The sequence below is a fragment of the Lathamus discolor genome, chromosome 1 (assembly GCF_037157495.1).
Source record: "Lathamus discolor isolate bLatDis1 chromosome 1, bLatDis1.hap1, whole genome shotgun sequence".
In the NCBI taxonomy this organism is placed as follows: domain Eukaryota; kingdom Metazoa; phylum Chordata; class Aves; order Psittaciformes; family Psittacidae; genus Lathamus; species Lathamus discolor.
The window spans coordinates 69,661,258-69,673,794 of record NC_088884.1 but is presented as its reverse complement, the minus strand read 5'-3'; the positions used below and the strand labels follow the sequence as shown (position 1 = coordinate 69,673,794).

Below are 12,537 nucleotides of genomic sequence, written 5' to 3'. Positions count from 1 at the left end.
AGGCTCCTTGGGTGTCAAGGAGAGTGTCAAGGGGTGTCAAGGAAGAAGGCTGAGGCCCTGGGAGGAGAGCTACAATGAAGATCATGGGCAACCCTAGCTACAGATGTGGATGTCCAGTCCCTTCTATGGGAATGAGTGGTCACAGCCAGCACCAAGGGATGACCTCAGGCCCCAAAGGCAGCAGCAACTCTTTGAGGGCTGGCTGGTATTTCTCACCATACAAGGGCAATTGGCTCTTTCCAGGAGGGGTGAGCAGACAGGGACATTGTGCAAGGAAAGGCGAGCAAGAGGGCAGCTCCAGAAGCCTGTCGCTGAAGCACGGGCCACAGCAGAGGTACCCAGGCTCAGGACCTGATTGTGATGCATAACCCCTAGCACAGGACACGGGTGGTGGGGTCTTTGCTGTGATTTCTGGTCTTGCTCACACGTACTCGTTGTGAATTTGGTCTGCCCCATCATGGCAGCAGGCTCTCGTACACACTCTTCTCCTGGCCCCATCTTGTCCAAGGACACACAGTCCCGATCTGGAGAAAGCAGGTGCAAATGCAAACACCTGCGGCCTCACCCTCGTAACCAGAGATGAGACACTGCTGAAGTAATATCCCACAGACACTAGTCCCTTCTCCACGTTCGCAGCTGCCTTTGGCCAAGAGTTTGGCATGGCCGAGGGCACTGTTTGCAGCAACAGCATCAGGACCAGTCACTCCCGTTGGCTTGGGCAAAGATCTTTTGCTTCACAAGGTACGATGCAGATCAGTGGATCTCCCCCTAATACAAAGTAGGGATTTGCAATGTGATGCAGGATAGCTTTCCTGGTGAGGAATAGTTTGGCTGGAAAGGTGGAGGAGAAAAGCCCTGTCCCACTGCTGAGTTCCCACAGTGGGATAAGCCTGTACCACCAAGGTCTGCTGTGATCTGTCCTCATCTTCCTCAGGTCCATCCTTTACAAGTCGGATGGGCTGATAACCTGCTGGCACATGCTCTAGCTGGCTGACCAGCCACACGCTGATAAGGGATATGGTGACAGGAGGTGAGGACTGCGATCTCTAGCCAGCCTAGCTCTGTCCTCAGCCCACAGTGGCTCTTCCTACACCACATTGCTGCTAAAAACAATGGGCAATCACCTCTGCATCGTCAGTGTGCTGAAGCAGGGACCTTCCTTCACCATAAGGGTGAGCAAGGACCTTCCCTTGCCTGAATTCAGCCTTACCTTGTAAGGACGCTTATCCTGGACCTTTAGATCCCCATCACCTTACCTCTAACCCAGAGGTTGGAAGGGAGACATGACATTATAATGGGACACCCCAAGGTACCCTTGCCCATGCTATTAACCTGTCATGCAAATGCCATTTAACCCAAGGCTCTTTGAAAGCCAGCGAAGACACCTGGACTTCCATCACAGAAACACAGTCTGCCTGAGGTGCACTCAAGTCTGAAGGCTGAATTTGCTTGATGTGAACAGCCCTACCAGTGTCTCCTCCGGGGTGGTATCCCCTCCCTCGTTATCCATGAGCTGGTCTCTAATCCCTGCGGCAGCATTCGGACAGGCCTGACTCAAGGAGCTGGTAGCTACTAAGGCTGGGTTACAGTGCCCAGCTGCCAGAAGCACTGCAGGAAACACAGAACCCACCCCATACATCTTAAATGGCATTCCCCATCTCCAGTTCCCAGTGAGCAAATATTTACACACTTCCCTTCCCCGTCCAACATTCTTTCAAGGGAACAAGAAGGGCCTCAAGGGTATCATAGACCGGCTCCTGCAACCAGCTAGACCGTGGCTCCAACAGCAGCTTATCTGCTTGGAGATAAGGACCTTGGGGTCATTTAAAGGGGTTCAGTCCCACAAAACCTTAGCTTGAAATGGAATTGATTTAATTACACACGTATCCCGAGCAGAGAAGAAGCTGTCTCTAGTTCCTTTTTCTCCTGTTAGTATGGAGCACTCCTCCACATCCCACAACACATGGAAAGGATCAGGCTCAGGGGCTGAACCCTGAGGCAGGTTTCCAAAGGGGGAAAGAAGGAGCGTCCATGGCAGAGCAGAGAGGCCCACTTTGGCCTTTGCTCCAGCCCCCTGTGTCGTGGGGTGATCAGCAACCTGCCCAAAGGCTGGAGCCTGTCCGTGCCCTCCCCAGCACCAGCGGGCAGGAGATTCTGCTGGCATTGATGGGGAATACCCAGGAGTGACAGCCTCTGGGGCTGTGCTTGACAGGGGTAAGATGGCTGGGGACCGTCACGTCCTCAGCAGCAGGGGAACTGATGGGCCCCGTAGAAAGGGAAGAAGAAAGTGCTTCAGTGAGTTTCAGTTCTGGGCCCCTTAAGGAAATCACAGTCTTGTGATTTAGAGACAAATATGCAAGACAAGGAGAGCTTTAAGCCACAAGCTTGGCCCGGTGCCTGAATTTTTTCCCTCCTCTTTCAGCCTAATTACAGTTGAGCCATGTAGTAATTGGGTAACTTTTTCCAAAGGAATCCTTTCACCCAGAGTGAATCATGCTTGCCATAAAGAGAACATGGAGGCAGATAAAAGACATTATAGATCCTATGGCTTATTGTGATAGTTTTGCCCCCATCCCCCTGTTCCTCAGCCCCCAGCTGTGTCGAGTGTAAGCACAAGAGCCAGGCACTAAGCGTTCCTGGATAATTCCTCCCCATCCTTCCAAGGCGGCTTCCTCTTGGCTTGCTGTGCCCTACAGCCAAGATGAACTGCATGGATTTGAGGGCATCTAGGGGTTCTGTAGAGTAAGGACTATTTTCCCTTCTCTGGTTCCTGTACCTACAAGAGCGAGCAGTAAGGGCTGGGTGGGCAGCTAGGCACAGCCTCATGACCCTGGATCCAGCTTCAGTCCTGTGTTCCTAGGGTTTCACATGCATCCCAAAGAGTTTCTATGTGCGCAGCGCTATTTCTCCTGCTCCTGATTTAGCTGGAGCTGAAGAGCCCAGCCCTCCTCGCAGGCCCTTCCCGCCAAGTCTCAAATCCATCTGACCGTTTTCCATGTGGGATAAAAGCCTTGGATAGTAAAACACTCATTGTAAAACTATTTTCCATTGGCTTCACGGCCACACACAGCTGGATCGCCTCCTGGAGTGGCCAGCAGCCTGCTTGGGAGGGCTGGGTTTAGCATCCTGGAGAGGAGCCTGGATGAGGACAGGGAGGAGGCAACTCTGCCTATTAGGTCCTCCTTCCCTCCCTCCAAAACAAAGCCCTCCCACCCTTTCCCCAGTGTGATTGGTGGCTGGGATGGGGAAGGGCTGGGACAACTGAGCTCTCCATCTATTTAAACACAAGGGTGGGGCCCCTGCAGTTACTTGCCTGGGACTATTGCACCTTGGTGAAGGGGAGCATTGCCCTGCAGAGCAGCACCATGTCTTGCGTGAGTAGAGGAAGGGCTGGGGGAGCTTTGCTGCAGGTGGTGCTCCACAGAGTGGGAATGCGCTGCGTTGGCTGGGTGTGATGGTACTTGCGCTATCCTCCTCAGCCCCTGGGTCAGAAGGTCTGCTAGAGCTGGGTGCCTGCTGCATCCATTGCAGAGGGGCGGCTGCTATTTCTTCTTCTGGCAGACATGGTTCTTTTTCCTTGCAGGATCCCTTTAGGAGTAACGTGGGGGGGTCCTTGCTGGGTTGGCTCCCAAGCTGGGGTAACCTGTTTTGCAGCAGCTCCGCTCTGGGGAAGCGGTTGCAGTAATGCTTATTGCTCTCTAAGCATCTTTTCTGGGCAGTCTTGCTGCTTGCTTCCTGGCCAAGGTTATACTGAGTCACTGAATCCTTACTTTCCTTTCTTCTAAAAATAACGTGCTCTACAGAAGTGTCCTTCTGTGAGTGCCAAGGACCGCCAGGTAGATGGTTGGGTCAGAGCAGTGATTGCACTCCTTTGATTAATTAATCTTTCATTAGACAGAGGGTGATTCACCAGGGAGTGTCCCAAGTGCAGACTTCTTTATTAAAGTGGGATGGGGGAAAGATTCTTACCTGTATTGGGGTCTTGCCTCTGTGGTGATAGAAAACGAGTACATATGGGTTTCCCAGGGTATTTCAGTTCTCCTAGAGAGAAGGTAGGGAAAGGTGTGCACATGGAGCAGGAGAATGCTCTGGCAAATGCTGAGCCTCCAGAAAGCACTCAAGCTCTTGGAAGTGGAGAGCAAAGTGTCTGAGCCCTGGGCATGGGCAAGGCTTGAAGTTCAAATCCAAGCTAGGGAAGGGAGTGGAGGCTCCATCCATGTGCAGCCAGGCTTGTGTGGGATGGTGAGGCCCACAAGGCAAGCAGGTGTGTTTGTAGCAGGGTGGGTGTGATGGGAGCTTGCAGTTACTTAGGCTTTACTGCTGTGAAATACAGATAAGTTGATGACAGCTGCAGGAGGAAGGTTGGGAAATTGGGTACATGTCTATGGGATGTCACTGGTGCAGTGCCCTAGGGGAAGGGAGCTTCCTTGTCTCTCCAGTGGTCCAAAGCAATGCACTTGCAAGGCAGCAAGAAGAGCTGCCAAGTGGGAGCAAGTGAGCCAGCAGGTACTGAGCTAATGTCTCTGCCTCCATGTTCCCCAGGGACCAGTGTGCACCAACTTGGGTCTCAAGCCCGGCCAGCGCCTCACCGTCAAGGGGAAAATCGCTCCAAGCGCCAAGAGGTAAGCTGTACTGTCAAGGCACCACACTGAGCTGTCTTCTGCTGGCTGGGGAAAAAAGGAATCCCCCCCTTGGGTAGGAGAAGAGCAGCTTTGGAAAGGGTTAACACTACCAGTGCTTTGCAGTGAGTCACTGCTTAATGCACTTTGCAGACGCACTGTACTGCCAAGGGGCTAAGCCAAAGCAGATGTGAAGCTCCAGCTGTGTGCACTGGCACTGACCATATCCTCTGTAGAGCAGGGTAAAGGAAACGGAAGCTTTGTGTATCTGATTTGGTTCGACTGCATCCCCACAGCCACATCCTCTCCCCTGCATGAAGATGTTCCAGGAGGAGGAACCCATTTACAGTGCCTGGCATCACCCAAGTGGCTGGCAGGTCTTGAGTGCTCTGCCTGCACAGATGCTCTCAGCCACAGCTTATTGTGCAGATGGGAAGGCAGCGTGTTGCAGCAAGGCATCTTGGGGTGTTGAAGTTCACTTTCACCCAGAGGAGATGATGCTTAGATGCTAGCGGGGAAGGAAGCATCCCTAAATGTGCAGGGATCAAGGCATCTGGGAAAGCTCCACAGCAGCCCCAGCCCTTGTGCAGGTCTGTGGCTGGTGAGATCCTTTGGTGGGTAAGGTGGAGCCTGTAGGCGCTGTACCAGCACTAGCGGTGTTCCAGGAAACATGTCCCAGCTCTTCCCAGTGCCTTTGAAGCACGTTAGCATCAGAGTGAAGCCTCATGGGTGTTCTCTTGCCAAATAATGTCTCTTCTCCTCTCATCTGGGTAAGAGGCCTGGGGCCAAGGTGGACACTGGGCTGGGAATCTGCTTCCTCCTGCTGCCATTGCAGATGCTTTGGGTGGCTAATGACATAGTAATTATGACAGCTGCCTGCAGGGTGGGGAGAAGGCAGTGGCTGTCAGGCAGGATGCAGAGCCAGCTAACTGTTTGGGCCTGAGAGGAAATCGTGGAAAGCAACTGTCTTCTTGGGAGCTGGTTTGGGTGCAGGGTAACTCCCTGTTCAGGGCTCTGAGTGCTGAACCTTTCTCTTGTTAAAGGCTTCATGGAAACCAAGTGGTGCCTTTCCCAGGGATGGCACCGTGGGGCTGTCACCCCAGCAGAGGAGAGTACCCCTTACTGGCACAGCACCATCTTCTTGGGGAAGTCATGCAGTTCAGCAAAGGGTTTCTCCTTGGTTAAACTCAGCTGGTAAAGCAACAGACTCGGAGATGCTCATGGCAATGAGCAACATGCTACCACAGTGTTGATTAAAACAGTGTTGATGTCTTTTTTCTCTGCAGCTTTGTGATGAATCTGGGGAAGGATGCTTCCCACCTTGGGCTTCACTTCAACCCTCGTTTTGATGCTCATGGTGATGTGAACACCATCGTGTGCAACTCAAAGAAGGTGGAAGAGTGGGGTACAGAGCAGAGGGAGACTGTCTTCCCTTTCCAGAAGGGGGGCGTTGCAGAGGTGAGGCCTGGGATGCATTCTCTGTGCATGACATGGTGAAGGAAGAGTGCTTGGCACAGGGCACCCAACTGCAGGGACTCCCTGCATAGGAGGTGGCTGGCTTCTCCTGCTCGGCCAGTGCCACCACCCAGGGCTTTGAGCAGGGACAGAGGGTGGGGATCAAAGGTGCAAGGCCCATCTAGCTCAAAGGGATGTTTCTATTGAACAGAGAAGGGAATAGGCATCTCTTGGGAGACCAGAATAACAGTCCTGCTGTTGAAGAGCAGGTTATGCTGCTGAGCATGTTCACCCTGTGAAGTGGAGGGTGGCACAGTAACACTGTGGAGGGGAAAAGCTTGAGGGTGTCTTGGCAGAAGCTTTCTTTGACTTTTCCATTTGTCTGCAGATCACTTTCGGCATCAACCCAAATGATGTGACAGTCCACCTGCCAGGCCACCAGTTCACGTTCCCGAACCGGCTTGGTCTCGCTGTCTTTGACTACTTTGATACACAAGGGGACTTCACACTGCAGTCCCTCAGCTGGGAATAACTTTTTTCTGACCCCTTTGTTGCAAAGATACAGAAATATCATTCAATAAATAAGTTTTGTCCTACCCAGTCTCAGTCTAATCTGTTTCATACTGCAAGTCCATGTGGGTTGGTCACTTTGTTGGAGGGGTGAGGGAAGGAGGGTAGGTGAATGTATGTGGATGACATTGTGCCAGCCTTAATGTCCTCATGGAGAGGAGGGTGAGGGTCAAAAGCCTAGGAGGCAGAAGGTAAAAAGGCCAAGGAGAGGCTTGGGGGAAACAATGGGGCTAGATGTGACTGAGGGGGAGAGTGGAAGGGTCCCTTAGGCAAAGTCACCCACTCTTGAGGTCTAGACTGGCTCATTACCCTTCTGGAGTAAACTGGGTTTATTAACTCTCACTCCCTAAACTAAGCATCCATGGCTGGCCTTGGGCAGCCTTGAGTTGCTGTGCTAGGTAAACCTAGTGGGGCATGGAATGAGGGAGTAGTCCTCAGCTGTTCTAGCTTTGCCCTGCACACATCTGTAGAAGTTTGTCCTACTTGTGACACAATTCCCCTATGTCTTCTTGGGACCTCTTGCTGCTGCCTGGAGCAGCAGTAGGAAAGGATGCCTCAGTGTGGCAGAGTAGGTAGTGGGGTCCTCATCCAACTCCTTTCTTCCAACAACTGCAGAAGCACAAATGCTAATGTGGCACTGGAGTGTGGTGATCTGGAGAGGTCTGCTTTTATTCTGCCCCCTGTGCCTTGCCTGGCCCATCTGGAGCTGGGAAAGTTGGTAATGTCCAGCTGGGGTGTGGGATGCTAAGGATGCTTTTGTTACCCCTTCACTTGTATTAGCTCAAATGAGCCTGAGCACTTCTCAGTCTAAACTGAGGCTGGCTTCGGAGAAGTGTGGAGCTACTGAGGCATGTTTGGTATTGCAGCATAGTTCTCAATGGGCTGTGGGTCATTACCCAAGGTGTGAGCCAGCAGCTGCCTCTGGGGCTCTCCCAGTCTAATGCTACTACAGGAACAATGACTACTGCCGGTGGGCATAGCAGAAGTGGGAGCTGCCCTTTCCATAGTGCACAGCAGTTGGGATGGAAGGACCCAACCTTTGTGTCCTCCTTTCCAGGCTTGGCCATGAGCAACATGAAGCACAAACAATTTGATGCCCTACAAGCACTCCCTACAGGCCTGGCTGGGTGGATACCTCCCGTTAAGCAGTTGCAGAGTAGCTGCAAGACTGGGACTTGCCCCTGCAGCAGCGCAGCAGCACAGCAGCAGCACTTCCTGTTCTTGCTCCGTATTTCATGAGGCTGTGCCTGGTGTCTCAGGTACCCATGGCCAAGGAAGTTTTGGCTGCTAGGAATTGGGGGGCTGGGGAGGAAGAGAGAGACAAGTTGGAGACGAGGGCTCAAGATAGGCTTTTAAGCTAGGAGGCGGAAATACAGGGGGTATACAAGCAACTCTAGGCTCTGCACCTGGATCTCTCTTGAAGCCCAATGTTGCCCAAAGCCAGTCTGCTCTGGAAAGCACTGGAACAGGCTGCCCAAAGAAGTGGTAAATGCTCCATCCCCGGCAGTGCTCAAGGCCAGGTTGGACAGAGCCTTGAGTTACATGGTCTGGTGTGAGGTGTCCCTGCCCATGGCAGGGGGTTGGAACTGGGTGATCTTAAGGTCCTTTCCAACCCTAACCATTCCATGATTCTATGATCACATCCCACTCTTTCGGTCTATGTCTATAATAGTAAACACAACATCTAACATTGCCACCCTGTGCATAGGCATGGCTGGGGGACAGCATGGCTTGGAGGCTCTTCCCATGGGGCAGTGTGAATGACGCCATTCTTTCTGGGGATAAGAGGGTATAGCCATATGGGAATGACCAATGCTAGGCTAAATGGACCTGGCCCAGTTTATACAGTGGTATTGGCACAGTCTGGAGTTGGGGATTTCCTCAACCTTAGCAGAGACATGGTGCTGCTGAGGGCCCCCTGCACGAGCTGTGATGATGGGCACACAGTCTCCTCACAGCTTCTTCTGTTGGGCTGACCTTGAGAGCTCAGCAAATGTGCTGACATCCCCAGGCTGTACTTCAGGGCAATCTCACCATGTCTCTTAACTGCACTTGGGAGTCTTTTTTTAGCAAGACTCTTCAAAGGGATTTTTTCTGCGGCGGGTGGGGGATGAAAGCCGAGTGTGAGCTTTACCACAAGAGGATGAACCTAATTCAGGTCTCCTGCTAGCGTGGCTGCTCCTCGAAGTGACTCACTGGTCCTGTGAAATCTGTGACTCACTGTTGTCCTGACTTTGTTATGGCTTGGCCCGTTGCTAGCGAGGAGGTGAGAGGTGGCGAGGGCTCCCCAGCTGTGTAATTTAGAGTATCGAGGCTGACTCCTCCCTTCCACCCACTTGCTGGCATGTGAGGGCTGAAGGACCCAAGGATGGAGCCAGGATCCCCAAGACAAGTATGCTCCCCCTGAGCTGAGGAGGGTGAGCAGCGCTGCAGAGACGAAAGTGCGAAGGGGAAGGCACTGGAACAATGACAACAGAAGACACTGCATGCCAGCATGGAGGGTGATGCGCTTTTATTTCTTGGCTCAACCCCAGCCAATGTTCCCAACCTAGAATGCTGCTCATCCCCCACAGGTCAACAGCTCTCCCAGAACTGGATGCTGGAGAGGAACGATTCATCAGGGACGGTAGCCGTAGGATAAGGGGTAATGAGTTCAAACTAGAACAAGGGAAGTTCAGGTTAGGTATAAGTAAGAAGTTCTTTACTGTGAGGGTGGTGAGGCACTGGACCAGGCTGCCCAAAGAAGTGATAAATGCTCCATCCATGGCAGTGTTCAAGGCCTGGTTGGACAGAGCCTTGGGTGACATGGCCTAGTGTGAGGTGCCCCTGCCCATGGCAGGGGGTTGGAACTGGATAATCTGAAGGTCCTTTCCAACCCAAACCATTCTGTGACTCTATGATTCTATTAAGTGGAAGGAAGCTGTGGCTTTCCCCTAGCCCTTTCATGGCTCCTAGGATGGTGCTGGTGGCCGTGCCATGCCCACCCAGGGGCACCGGCGGTAGCTGCGAGTGAGTAGGGTGTAGAGGAAGGGGTTGATGCAGCTATTGCTGTAGGCCAGGCAGGTGACCCCAAAGTTGAGGTAGGCTTGTGTGGTGGCCCCAATGCCCAGCCCCTCACCCCAATAGAGCCCAGCCAGCTGCCAGGCCCAGAAGGGGAGGAAGCAGGCCCAGTAAACCACCACAATGGTGGAGATCCTGGACAAGAGCCGCCGGGCAGGGGCCCTGCCAGCCACCGGCAGCCCCAGGAACCATGCGGACGAGCAGTATGCACGGGCCAGGCGGGTGTAGACGATGCCCAGCACCATGCCGGGTGCCAGGATGCTGGTGGTGAAGAGCACCGTCAGGTAGAGCCGGAAGGCTGCCGGTGTCCAGGTGGGGATGCATATGCGCTTGTGGAGGCCGTCCTCCTCCCGCAGCTGGGTCATCACCATCATGGGGGCCGTAAGCAGGAGTGAGAGGAGCCAGAGGACAGCGCTGGTCAGCTTGCGGTAAGCGTTGCTCACCCACCTGGCCCGCAGCGGCCTGGACACTGCCCAATACCGCTCCAGGCTCATGGCAGTCAGGAGGAAGATGCTGGCATGCATGGTGAGGAGGTCCAGGCTGAGCAAAAGCTTGCAGCCCATATCCCCGAAGAACCAGTCATGGGCGAAGTAGGTGCAGACCACAAAGGGGATGGTGGAGAGGTACAGGAGGTCAGCCAGGGCTAGGTTGATCACATAGACCCCCAAGGAGCCTACTGAGTGGCCCGCCACCCTGCCGGAGGCTACCAACATGGTGTAGATGTTCCCCACCATCCCAGTGAGGCACATGATGAGCAGCACTGCACCCAGAGGCATCGTGACTGGGCTGTCCCCTCCCAGGACGCTACTGTCATCACCCACACCACTGCTTTCCTCCAAGAAGCTGCCACCCTCAAAATCCTCTCCGGGTCTTGTGCTGCTGAAGGAAGGGTCATAAGACATCTTTGGGTACAGCAAGCAAGAACAAGGCAGGCTGTCGGAGACCTGTTCCTTCCCCCTGCCTTCCCCCCTTGCTATATATTGGACACGTCTAGCTTTGCCAGGAAAAGAGCCGAGGGAAGGGAAGACACAGAGTAGTCTATTCCTCACCTCCAGCCACCCAGTCCATTTTGCTGGTCTTGTCCATCACAAGCTCTGTCGATTTCTCTCAATCACCAAAGGGCAGAGAAGGGGAGAATGTCCTTGCCTTCAAGACCAAGAGGTGCAAAATAACCTCTGCCAGCCAAGAGGAAAGGTCTCTGATCTTCACCAGCTTCTCATTTGTTGTTTCTCCAGTGTTCACTGGGCCCGCAGAAACCAGCAGACTCGGTTGGCAAGTGGATTTCTCCTCCAAAGTCTGTACCTTCTCAACTCAGACAGACTCTGGAGAGGTGGGCTCTGCCCCCTGAACTAACCCCTGGGGAGTTGCCTTGCCCACTGCAGAGAGGAATGTGCCTGACTCAGAGCTTCACACACAGGTGTGAATGCAGTACCAGTTCATACCAGACTTAGCTGCTAACTGAGGAGCCCTACCGTCTGCCTCCTCTTTCCTGCAGACACACTCTTTCTTCCCCCCTGTCTTCTCGCACCTTCTTCCTGGTCCCTCTTCCTTCTTGTTCTTGTTTCCCTTTGCATGGCTGCCCTCATTTGAGAGAGGAGATAACTGAAAGACAAAACTCCCTAACGTGTGGAAGCATCACACTGTGGCTTTAGAAGAGAAACCAGAGCCAAGGTGCTGCCACACTGCTCTGCTTGTCCCTTAGCCAAGCTAGGCTACGAGGGCCTGGCCCCCACTCCCTTCCAAGACATCAGGGCCCCTAATGTATAGATAACGGGTGTAGCCCCCAGTTTGCAAGCAAGCCCAACAGATGGCTGGACATATCATACTCTCTATGACCGGGCGCTGCTCCTCCCTGCTGTGAGCCTGTTAGGTAGGCACCATCGCCTTCTAGCGGGGAATCATTGCATGGCACCTATGCCCTGGTGTTCCCGTAGCCAATGCTCCCTGCCCTTTCTTCACTCGCATTTTAGCCTCATTCCTCTCAGGTAACACTCATGGTGCTGCTCTTCACCTAGGAAGTCGATGCTCCCAACAGGTTCTGGTAGTTTCAGCACAAAGAGGGCTCCCCAGGGAGCCAGAGGGGGACCATGACTTTGCCCACTGCTCTGATGGAAAAATCCACAGTTTACATGCCCCAGGAAATGCAATGCATACCTACAGCTCTTTGCTCTGATTGTCTGTCCTTTTTGTTTCTCAAGAAACTCTAAGCCTCATACCTTAGTAGTCAGCAGCTCAGCTAACTACTGTTAGCCTCCTAACTTCATTTAGGAAATTAAAATAAATTACAGTGAGATTTTTAAATGTATTTCTTTACAAGCTAATTAAAATACTGGTTACCTCATTAATTCCAGTTAGCTCCCTTAACACACGAGATGCCTGCTCTCACACTACTGGTGTAAAGCTGCAGACACATCAAATACTACAGCCATCAGCAGAACTCAGCTCGTCCTTCCAGCACATGAAGTGCAGCTCTGCCAGAAGAGCTTTAAGAGATGATCTTTAACATATGAATCATGGGTTGATGTAGTGGTTAGGGCTAACTGTTACTAGAAGGATATGAACATATACACTTCCCTGTTACACTAATGCATAAAAACATATGTATATGTGGTATACAATATAAACATATGTAATGTACAGGGCAGAATGAAAATGCCAGGCTTTTGACATAGGCCTTTGACATAGAGAATGAGGGAATCCATGATGTCTTTGGACATCAACCTCAAGGTTCTAGTAAAGACAACAGAGTCAGAACTCTGTATCAGACATGCCATAAGCTGCTCTCTGCAGGACACATCCTCTCTCCATCGGTTTGACTACAGACTCAGATTTG

The 12,537-nt window shown here is 52.6% G+C and overlaps 2 protein-coding genes across 2 annotated transcripts; one reads left to right on the top strand and one right to left on the bottom strand.

The window, feature by feature from the left end:
• The first annotated feature begins 3,269 nt into the window (after positions 1–3,269).
• LGALS1 (galectin 1) lies at positions 3,270–6,670 on the top strand. Its single transcript, XM_065665116.1, has 4 exons — positions 3,270–3,374; positions 4,543–4,622; positions 5,906–6,077; positions 6,463–6,670. The coding sequence occupies exons 1-4, from the start codon at positions 3,366–3,368 to the stop codon at positions 6,604–6,606; spliced, it is 405 nt and encodes a 134-aa protein (XP_065521188.1). The 5' UTR covers positions 3,270–3,365; the 3' UTR covers positions 6,607–6,670.
• A 2,496-nt stretch (positions 6,671–9,166) lies between these two features.
• Positions 9,167–10,780, bottom strand: LOC136014045 (urotensin-2 receptor-like). The gene has a single exon (XM_065678782.1). The coding sequence runs from the start codon at positions 10,604–10,606 to the stop codon at positions 9,596–9,598; it is 1,011 nt and encodes a 336-aa protein (XP_065534854.1). The 5' UTR covers positions 10,607–10,780; the 3' UTR covers positions 9,167–9,595.
• Positions 10,781–12,537: the final 1,757 nt, after the last annotated feature.